A 12,074-nucleotide genomic window follows, 5' to 3' on the forward strand; every position below is an offset into this window, starting at 1 on the left:
GTAGATGATAGGCTCAGCAATGGAATTCAATGCCAAGCTGCTGCTAACAAAGCAAACAGAATATTGGCATGCTTTAAAAAGGGGATTAATTCCAGAGGTAAAATTTTCCCGCTCTAGAAGACCATGGTATGGCCGCACCTAGAGTATGCTGTCCAGTTCTGGGCACCAGTCCTCAGGAAGGATGTACTGGAAATGGAGTGAGTACAAAGAAGGACAACAAAGCTAATAAAGGGTCTGGAGGATATTAGTTAAGAGGAAAGGTTGTGAGCACTGAACTTAGTCTTTCTGGAGAAGAGACGCTTGAGAGGGGATATGATTTCAATTTACAAATACCATACTGGTGATCCCACAATAGGGATAAAACGTTTTTTGCAGAAGGGAATTTAAAGAGACTTGTGGCCACTCATTAAAATGAGAAGAAAAGAGGTTTAACTTTAAACTACGTAGAGGGTTCTTTACTGTAAGAGCGGCAAGGATGTGGAATTCCCTTCCACAGGCGGTGATCTCAGCGGGGAGCATCAATAGTTTCAAGAAACTATTAGATAAGCACCTGAACGACCACAACATACAGGCATATACAAGGTAATACTGACATATAATCACACACATAGGTTGGACTTGATGTCTTTTTTTTAGATCTCACCTACTATGTAACTATGTAAAAGTCATCTGTTAACTGGATAAAAAAGGAAGAAGCAGTTTAGAAATATACAATTCTTATTTGTGTTATTAATAAGTATTAAGTTGCAAACTGTACCCTTTTTTAATGGGCACCTAAAGAAACTTTTTTTTCAATAAGGGTAGAGTAAAGGAGGGTTATGACCCTTCTCACGTTTATTGCCATCTTTGTTCCATTGGAAAGATTTCCTTTTAACTCTGACCCAATGCCATAACTGGAAGCAAGAGGAAATCCCCATAAAATGAGGGAAATCCCTGACTGTTACCAGAACTAGTGTTCCCATTGGAAGAATTCTCAGCAATTACTGTTCTGATGACAATCCACAATTTGGGACTTTCGGTCACTTTCTCGGTGATAATGGTAAACAAGACAAACAGAGAGGGCGAATCTCCCCGAACTGGGCACAGACAGAAATAAAAACTGGCAGGTGTTCTAATCCATCTCCACCCTATCCAAAACTAAAAAAAGTAATTCTTGTGCCGCTTACACACGATCGAATTGTCCAGTGGAATTGGTCCGGCAAACAATCCGCCGGACTTTATAACGAACGGACTTGGCCACACACGGACACTCCGAAAGTCCGGCGATTTCTAACGCGATGACGTACAGCACGTACGACGAGACTAGAAAAAGGAAGTTCAATAGCCAGTAGCCAATAGCTTCCTTCTCGTACTTGCTTCAGAGCATGCGTCATTCTTAGTCCGCCAGACTAGCACACTGATGAACGGATTGTCCGCTGAAAGCCAAGTCTGGCACACAAATTTTGAGTCAAAACTACTTTCTAAGTCCGCCGGACTTTATGATGAAAAAGTCCACTGGAGCCCACACACGATTGAATTGTCTGGCGTACTATGGTCCGATTGTGTGTACGCGCCATTGTAGTTCTAGTCTGTCAAACCTAAAGTGACACTAAAATTCTATTCACGTATGTACTATTAAATTGTATAGCAGGTATATTTAGGTGGTTTTACATAGGGATAAATATCTTCTAGAGTACCCCAAGAGATATGAAATCCAGGAAGCTCTAATATGCAAATACTGACTTCAGTTAAGTACATACCTTCACCTTCTCTGATGCTTTCAAATTAATCAGCAAACCCATTCATCACTTTATTCAATAACATGGTTCAGGAGGTAGAAAACAGGGTTAAGCACCAGCTTCTTAGGTGACTTCAGTATTGCCCAAGGTTTCAATGCTCCAATGTCTGTCTAGAAGATAACTAAAACTATTTACTATACATGTACCTTGAGGTTCCTATTATGCCAGTGAGCCTCCATTCACACTTGAGTGTTTTTATGCTCTTTTCTTTATATCTGACTGTGAAAGATACAATTTTGTGCAGCGCTCAAAAATTTATGATGATAAAATTCATATATATACTAATATATAATGTGCAATGACCACAAAAAACTGTGAAAAGTGATGTGAAATTCACCCCCAAACTAAAGTCCATGTGCCATCATGTAAATATTTTAAAACCATAAATATAACAGTCCTTGGATAAACGGTGAAAACAGATTATGTAGCCAGAAGTGTAATTCCATGTGACATCAGTGTTGAAGTGAAGACACGGACAATAGAACCACCACTGGTTAGTGAGGAGGCTTACCGGAGTAAGAGGTCTCAAATGGGCATATGCTTAGTGAGTCGACAAGGCATATGATGTAAACACCAAAGTATGGGACCTCCATGTCTGGGCTCCAGATCAGGAAGGAAGATAGTCCAATTGGTCAAGAGATGTCAGAGAAGCAGTCCTCAGAAGCAGCTAACTTGTTAGACCAAATCCTCTCAATTGGACTATCCATATTCCTTGTTGATTCACTGAGCATGTGCCCATTTGAGTCCTCTTAATCTGGTAAGCCTCCTCACTGACCGGTCACATGAAAAGATATTGTAAAATAATTACAAAAATGTTAGGGGTGTACTCATTTTGTAAGATACCGTATATGATGGCCATAAAGGGATCAAAATTCAACTGGTTCAGCAAGGGCCAGCTGAATTCCGTCCAGTGTGTGGCTGTCCCTGCTTGACAGAAGTCATTCTTGATGGAAAACTTTGTTGATCAGCAGCTGCAGCTGCTGATCAATGTATTCTGACTGCGACAGGTCCTGCTATTAGATTACAGTGTCCATTTGTGTGGATCTAGGAAACTGTTAGTTTTTTGATTTTTGCGCTCAGCCTGCTGGCAGATCCAAAAAAAATAATCTACCTGTCAATGGCCAGCTTTAAAAGTGTTATCCTGCAGACTACAGATTTACTTAGAAGGAACGTCAACTGAAACAACAGCTCACAATGAACAACAGAAGCATCTGCTGTGTCAAGGGAGCTTTTTCCTGGTATAGACCTGCTCGGGCGTGACAAACCAAGGAAGAGAAGTGGCCACACACAATGGCTATGATTATGATTGCTGCATGAACACATAGCACTTAGAGACATGACAACACCTGGAGAGTAAGCTGTTTTTCACACAGTAGTAATGGAGTTTCTAAAATTATAAAGGGGTTTGCGACATGAGCAGTTTACTTAGAAATACGGGAGTTTCTTACCTGGTGAAACCTTGGTAAAAAACATACTATGCAACTGCTTGGCCATGTTGTTTGGAAATTAATTATTTTTTTCAACTAAAAATAAGATGCAGCACTTAATAACACAGATCAAGGGAGTAATTAAGATTGGCAGCAGATGTTTGGTTGCTAGGGAAGGCAGCCTCATTCCCCAGAGGGAGGCTTTCTCGGGTGGCCATACCTGTACCAGTCATTATGTAGAATGAATTGTGTTCCGTGCTTCTTGTCCTGTGAACATTTCTCTGTTGCATAGGACACCCAGACATCACAGGAGCAGAAAGGACTGCTTGTACAGTAAAGTGCAAAGTTTACTGTGTGGGCAGCTGTCAGTATCAAGTCCGATAGGCAACGGTGTGATGCTTCAGTGCATTGTACTGCTTACTTTTCTATTACTTTCTTTAAAGCGTCAATGCATTGTACTGCTTACTTTTCTATTACTTTCTTTGAAGCTCCAGTGCATTGTGCTGCAGTGCAGTGACATGTGGCCCTGATCACTGACTGCACTGGGGAAAAAACAGCAGTCACTGAGCTTACATTAGTGAACTAGCCCTGAAGCACTGTGTAGTATTGCAAAGCTGTAATGAGCAAAAAAATGGCTACCTACCATAAAGTATGACAATTGTATTTGCTTTGATACTGTATGCAAACAACAAATAAAAATGTATATCTAAACACAGCATAAATCAATATACAGTAAATAAAAGTCCAATAAAGTGTTTTCCATTTCCAAGCATAAATCAGTGAAGATAGAATATCCAAAGTGATAAATCAATATTTAGCGTAATTACACTCTATTTGTGCTCCCATTAATAGTCCAAAATTATTTAGTGAGGTGATTTCCCAGTGATCCAAACCACTTATGCACTAACCAGAGCTCCATGACCCATTTATTTCTAAAGGGGTAGTGCTTATATCCACAATCCTTCAATATGCCACTGGTAAAATGGATAGCTCTAAAAGGATCTTCAGTGTCCCTCATATAGAAAAATGACAAGATCAAGAAACAAATTTATTAAAATAAAAAAATCCCCTTTAAACTACCATAAATTAAACTCACATTGAAATGTGCACTTAATACTGGCACCTAATACATTCAACACATGCAAGCACCATAGATGCTGCCGTTCTGCGTGTCTGAGCCGGGGTACATTATTGTGACATCAAAGGCTGCTATTCCATTTGTGGGCATCCAGCTAGCCTGTGCCATTTTGGAAGTGGTATTTATACACAATCTATTCAGCCCTTCCTTCCAAGTTATAATTGACGGCAGAAAGTAAATTGCCATTTTAACTTATGGAAACCTAGGCAAAAACTATGCGGCCACAATTTTTTTGTAGGTATAGGTACAGTATATTTGGATGTACTATTACAATATACAAATGTCTCCATGTAACTAAATACAGATACACATAATAAATGAATATAATAAATCCCATATCAATAATTATAATAAAAAACATTAATATGTTTAAATCATTTTACACCCACACATACTGCTTAATAATTGTCAATGAACTTTACCAACAATACAGACCTGATCATGGATTTGGAAATATGGGGCAATTTAGGAAACAGCGATCACATGTCAATTGGCTTCAGTATAATCACACAAATATGAAACATAAAGGGAATACATAGACACTGAATTTCAAAAGAGCCAACTTTCCTAAACTACGAACCTTGCTAGAAGGCATGAATTGGAATAAAATCTTAGGAACAAACAACACAGAGGAGAGAAGGGGTTTGCTTTAAGAGCATATTAAATAAGGGCATTAGCCAATGCATCCCATTGGGTTATTAATTTAAAAGAGCAAACAGAAGTCCTGGGTGGCTTAACTCCAATGTAAAAATGCATATAAAAGCAAAGGAGAAGGCCTTCAAAAAATACAAGGTTGAGGGTCAGCTTTCAGACTTTATAAAGAATGCAATAAGAAATGCAAGGGTGCAATTAGGGTGACTAAGATAGAACACGAAAGACTCATAGCAGAGGAGAGCAAAAAATATCCCAAGAAATTCTTTAAGTATGTAAACAGTAAAAAAGGGAGGGCCCCATAAAGGAGGAGGGACATCTGGTTACAAGGGATGGGGAGATGGCGAAGGTATTGAATTTATTGGGTGGGTAGTGGGGTCCCCCAGGGTTTTGTGCTGGGACCAATCCTATTTAATTTGTTTATAAATGACCTTGAGGATGGGGTAAACAGTTCAATCTCTGTATTTGTGGACGATACTAAGCTAAGCAGGGCAATAACATCTCCACAGGATGTGAAAACCTTGCAAAAAGATCTGAACAAATTAATGGGGTGGGAAACTACATGGCAAATGAGGTTTGATGTAGAAAAATGTAAAATAATGCATTTTGGTGGCAAAAATATGACTGCAATCTATACACTGGGGGGAGAACCTCTGGGGAAATCTAGGATGGAAAAAGACCAGAGGGTCCTAGTAGATGATAGGCTCGGCAATGGCATGCTGCTAACAAAACAAACAGAATATTGGCATGCATTTAAATGGGGATCAACTCCAGAGATAAAACAATAATTCTCCCGCTCTACAAGACTCTGATCCAGCCGCATCTAGAGTATGCTGTCCAGTTCTGGGCACCAGATCTCAGGAAGGATGTACTGGAAACGGAGCGAGTACAAAGAAGGGCAACAAAGCTAATAAAGGGTCTGGAGGATATTAGTTATGTGGAAAGGTTGCAAGCACTGAACTTATTCTCTCTGGAGAAGAGACGCTTGAGTGGGGATACTGGTGTACTGGATATTGTGGTGAACTATAGGGATATAATAGGGATAAAACTTTTTTTGTGGAAGGGAGTTTAACAAAACACATGGCCACATCATTAAAAATTAGAAGAAACGAGGTTTAACTATGTAGAGAGTTCTTTACTGTAAGAGCGGCAAGGGTGTAGAATTCCCTTCCATAGGATGTGGTCTCAGTGGGGAGCATCAATAGTTTCAAAAAACTATTAGATACGCACCTGAACGACCACAACATACAAGGATATACAATGTAATACTGACGTATAATCACACATATAGGTTGGACTTGATGGAGTTGTGTCTTTTTTCAACCTCATCCACTATGTAACTATGTAACTGTTTATGAGTTTAGAAATAAATGGGTCATGGGGCTCTGGTGAGTGTGGATCACTGGAGAATCATCTCACTAAATAAAATTAGACTAAATGAATTGGGGTATTAAGTGCACAATTAAATGTGAGTTTAATTTATGGTAGTATATCCCCATATACCCAGTGAAGTGAACAGCCTCAGATGATACACAGAGATTAAACAAATCTCCCTACATAAGTTTTACATGTATATCAGGTGTCTTCAGCTTGCTATATTCTTTAGAATGTACACATTATGTAAGAATTTGTTCTTCCTGTTCCAGGCAGAAGAACGAAAATACTTGCAGAGCTGTGCTGTGAATATACCAGCTTTCTGCTAATCTATTTATAGCACCTACCCCAACACAAATTTCCAGTTGCTTTTATCTCTAGTGTCAGAGAGCTTGTCAGAAGCTATTTATATAAGTTGATTTATGCTTGGAAAGAAAAAAATGTCATTGGAATTTTATATATATTATTCATTTATGATGTGTTTTATATATATTGTTTACATACCAGAGCAAAAATAATTGTCATACTTCATGGTAGTTACAAAGCATGGTTCACTTACTGCATATATTATTTGAGTGTTTAGAGGGCTGACACCAATTTTGAACTGCAGTTGGGATTTTTTTATTTTTATTCTGTTTAAAAAAAAAATTATTACACACATTGGTGAAATAATACTTGGTCACATAGTGCCAGTGCTGTAAATCTAAATTTTAAATCAAAGTTGATCTCACTTACACAGCCATGTCATAAAACTGAAAATACTACATCTCCTCCTTAACAAAAATGGAGCTTCCCTGTAAATAAGTGTGTTATGATAAATTTGTTTTAACCCATAAGTGTAATAACGCATACTTTGGGGTTGATTTACTAAAACTGGAGACTGCCAAATCTGGTACAGCTGTGCATGATAGCCAATCCCCTTCTAACTTCAGCTTGTTCAAATAAGCTTTGATTAAAAAAAAAAACCTGGAAGCTGACTGGTTTATGCAGAGTTGCACCAGATTGTGCATGCGCCAGTTTTAGTAAATCAACCCCATTGTGTCTGCACATATTGGTAATAAAAACGTACAAGTTACTGGTGTTGAAAATATGTGTGCCGTCTATTCTTCAACATTTTATACTTTATTTTCCAGCCCGAGAAGACGATAATGCTAGATGAATGCTCCTCCTGTGAATGTAGCATTTCCAGAAGACCAGGTCCAACTTATGTACTGTCCTGCCAACGGACTACATGTGACCCTTGTCCGCGGGTAAGGAATATGTAATAAATAATTGATAAGTAATGACATAATGCTTACTCATCATTCTGTGTAGTGTCTTAAAGCTGAATTCCAGAATAAGCAATACAAGATCCATGTTTATTCTTATTTGAATCTTAGGCGTGCTTTGTGTACTTCCAAATCTGTGCAACAATCTAGCATACAACATTGTCTCTGTACTGTACATTAGCTTCCTGTGATAAAGACTGGTCCTTGCTGTTCTCACTGCTTGTCCAGGGTGACTGGTCTTGACAAAGGATTTGTCTGTGTTTTCCACAGCCACCAGTCAGAATTGGATTCATCACAATCTGTCATGCTCAGTCTTGTATGAGAGTGGTTCATAAAAGGCAACGCAGGCAGTTTGTATACATGTAGCACTACCCCCGTAGGAGCTGGTGGTGAATATTTCTCACCCTGCATGGCCAGGCACACACATTTTCCAATCAGTCAGGAGACAAGAAGCAGTCTTTGCAGCTTTGTTTTGTTGTTTTATTTAGGGGGATTAAACTTACATGGGGGAGGGGTTCTTATGGGATGCCCACTTGATCAGCAAAGAATTCTTCAGGGACACAGACTATATACATCCAGTATATACACACTTCTCCTCTTCTACCGCCAGCACAGACTTGTTTATAGAACTACAACTCCCAGGACCAGCTAGCACTAACAAATTGATCCAACGCAGGCTCAGTCAGATCCAAGTGAATGCCCTTTGCAGACAGGGACCACGGGCCCCTTTAATTGGCTAGCAAAAAGAGAGATCTTTGGTGCTAGCTTTCCTATTCCTGTGGCTACTGCTCCCAGTACCACCACGCCAAGCACTGCTAGCCTGCAGCTGCCCCTTTCACTAACCCTCCTGGCTACTTCTCCACAGTCCTCCCAGACTGACTCTGCGTCCATCCCAGACCGCTTTCACCCATTCCCTTCAGGCATGCCTCTCAGTCCTTTGACTGCAACATGCACCAGCCCTCCTGGCTGTCTTCCTTCCTGGAAATTTGCCCAACAGTATCCTCCTGCTGTCCTTTCCTTGCTCCAGTGCCTCCTGGTCAGGATCCCCCTGTCTGTCATGAAGAGGGGTTCCTTCTGCACCCGAGCCCAGGTCTGAGTTCACCCCCGCAGACTGGAGTGCCTGCTTTAATAGGCCTGCGACACCTAACACTTCATCTCCATCTTCCACCCGATACTCAACTGCCCCAGCTGGGCTGACCCTGAGTATTTGAGCAGGCCTGCCCACTGCCAACCCATCTGTTGCGGATTGGTCAGGGCCCTGAGAACACTCCAGACACCTCCTCCTAGACTCCTAACTGCTTCTAGAATCTTCTCCAAGTTTCCAACAAGCAGAGGGAGTCACTAAAGATGCTGCTGCTGAGTCTTCCAGCCTACCCTGAGTCACTCAAAACCCTTACCCAGAAAAAACACACAGGCTTGGCTACCAGCCAAGCCTGAATTTACCTACACTAACAAAGTTCCTAACCTGAGCACTCTAGCCACGCTAAGTAGTGCTACATGCAAAACATCTTTCAGAATCTAGTCCTATATTCATTGCTTCTTAGCAGAATGTAGTTGCCATACATACTACCAATGAATGCAGCCGCTGCTAGGATGTGAAAAGCTGCTTGATGCTCATAGCAACTAGGTTAAAAAAATATTCAATATGGGCTACCATTTGCTTTCTGTTATTTAGTTATGCAAACATTTTACTCTTTTAAAACCTTTAAAGGAGAAGTACAGCCAAAGCTCATTGGCTGTACTTCTCCTGTAGATCACAGGAGTGCAATTCATTTTGCACTTCTGCGAACCGTTTTCAACAGACATTGTGCTGTAGCCAATGACAGGTCAACCTGGCCTTGTGTTTTGGATCATTGTCATGTTGGAATGTCCAAGTACGTCCCATATGCAGCTTCCTGGCTGATGAATGCAAATGTTCCTCCAGTATTTTTTGATAACATACTGCATTCATCTTGCCATTCATTTTGACCAAATTTCCTGTTTCTTTATAGCTCACACATCCCCAAAACATCAGTGATCCTCCTCCGCATTTCACAGTAGGAATGGTGTACCTTTCATCAGAGGCCTTGTTGACTCCTCTCCAAATGTAGCGTTTATGGTTGTGGCCAAAAAGCTCAATTTTGGTCTCATCACTCCAAATGACTTTGTGCCAGAAGGTTTGAGGCCTGTCTCTGTGCTGTTTGGCGTATTGTAAGCGGTATACTTTGTGGCATTTGCATAGTAATGGGTTTCTTCTGGCGACTCGACCATGCAGTCCATCTTTCTTCAAGTGCTGCCTTATTGTGCATCTTGAAACAGCCACACCACATGTTTTCAAAGATTCCTGTATTTCACCAGAAGTTATTTGTGGGTTTTTCTTTGCATCCCAAACAATTTTCCTGGCAGTTGTTGAAATTATAGTTGGTCTACCTGACCGAGGTTTGGTTTCAACAGAACCCCTCATTTTCCACTTCTTGATTAGAGTTTGAACACTGACTAGCATTCTCAGTTCCTTGAATATCTTTTTATATCCCTTTCCAATTTTATTCAGTTCAACTACCTTTTCTGCAGGTTCTTTGACCATTCTTTTGCTTTCCCCATGACTAAGAATCCAGAAAAGTCAGTGATGCACTGAATGAAAGATGCAAGGGTCTGTTAGGAGTCCAGAAACTCATTGACCTTTTATACATACACGCTAATTACAAACAAACAGATCACAGGTGAGGATGGTTACCTTTAAAGTGGTTGTAAACCCTTACAAACCACTTTGACCTACAGGTAAGCCTAGATTAAGGCTTACCTGTAGGTCCAAGAAATATCTCCTAAACCTATACGGTTTAGGAGATATTTACCCGAAGACAGTCACCGCAGGCGCACTGGGCAGCTCGCAGATCATGGCGACATGCCGAGAGTGTCGGCTCCCATGCGCATGCGCGGGAGTGACATCATTGCGGCTCCGGCGAATCACAGTGCTGGAGCCGCGAGACCCGGAAAGTCGCTCCGGGATCCATGGCAGCGGCGAAGAGGAAGATGGAGGACCACTTCGGGGGCTTCGTTCTCAGGTGAGTTATTCATAATGAGCTAGTATGCTATGCAGATGATTGAGGCCAATGTGCTTATTGGGACCTTCAATGTTGCAGAAATATTTCTGTACCCTTCCCCAGACCTGTGCCTCGATACAATCCTGTCTCAGAGGTCTACAGACAATTCCTTTGACAATCATGTCCAGTCAACTGAATTTACCACAAGTGGACTGCAATCAAGTTGTAGAAACATCTCAGGGATGATCAGTGGAAACAGGATGCGCCTGAGTTCATTTATAAATGTCATGGCAAAGGCTGTGAATACTCGTGTTCATAAGATTTTTTTTATTTTTAATAAATTTGCAAAGATTGCAAACACACTTCTTTCAAGTTGTCATTGGGGTATTTTTTGTAGAATTTTTAGGAAATAATGAATTCTGTCAATTTTGGAATGAAGCTGCAACATAACAAAATGTGGAAAAAGTGAAGCGCTGTGATTACTTTCTGGATGCACTGTATATTTACAAGCATAATGATATTGCCTAAGGCTCGGTTCACACAGTAGGCGGCACGACTTGCAGCGCCGCGACCTGCCGCGACCTCAGCGGCGACTTGCAAAACGACTTCTGTATAGAAGTCAATGCAAGTCGCCCGAAGTCGCCGCAAAAGTAGTACAGGAACCTTTTTTCTAAGTCGGAGCGACTTGGGTCGCTCCTATTAGAACGGTTCCGTAGTACAGAACGGGGCGCGACTTGTCAGGCGGCGAAGTCGCCTGGACAAGTCGCCCCTGTGTGAACCGAGCCTAATGCTTAATGATAAATCCCAGCTGGACTCCATTATGGAAAGGAAGGTGAAAGCTGCTCAGATCCCTCCATACTACAACATGGGTTTCAGAATTGCTGAACCCTGTATACACTAACAGGGAACCAGGCCCTCTGCACCATATTTTAGTACTTGCCCACACAAAGTAAAGGAACAAATTCACTTAAAGCCCAACTCAAACATTTGAACATTATTTTTGGTTAAACTTGTTTCCTTCTTTTATTACAGAATACTGTTTTGCAAAAAGTTAAAGGCGCCTGTTGTGGCAAATGTATTTTGATGTCCTGCACCATCAGGATGAAGAATGGAAATCCAGTTAATATAGAGGTAATTCTGCATCCCTTGCATAAAATGTGCTTGATTAGAAAAAAGGAGGGTTGCGTTATGTTTTATGAATCCATATATATATATATATATATATATATATATATATATATATATATATATATATATATATAACTATATATATATAGATAGATAGATCGATAGATAGATATCAGTGCTGGCTGTAAACTTTCTCAAATCATCCCTGTTGCTGCTGCCCTAAGAAAAAAAATAAATGTGAATGCATATAAATATTAGATAGTATGCATGGACTTAATACTAGGGACACT

General features: G+C 40.5%; 1 protein-coding gene across 1 annotated transcript in view; it reads left to right on the plus strand.

The window, feature by feature from the left end:
- The window catches only part of VWF (von Willebrand factor), a 271,073-nt gene that overhangs the window by 251,127 nt on the left and 7,872 nt on the right, over positions 1-12,074 (plus strand). Inside the window, exons 47-48 of the mRNA XM_077468547.1 lie at positions 7,502-7,618; positions 11,689-11,787. Coding sequence (XP_077324673.1) covers positions 7,502-7,618; positions 11,689-11,787 — 216 coding nt within the window. The remainder of the gene's footprint in view (positions 1-7,501; positions 7,619-11,688; positions 11,788-12,074) is intronic.

The sequence above is a fragment of the Lithobates pipiens genome, unplaced genomic scaffold, assembly GCF_037356315.1.
Source record: "Lithobates pipiens isolate NorthernLeopardFrog02 unplaced genomic scaffold, aLitPip1_a1.2 Scaffold_8, whole genome shotgun sequence".
Classification (NCBI taxonomy): Eukaryota; Metazoa; Chordata; class Amphibia; order Anura; family Ranidae; genus Lithobates; species Lithobates pipiens.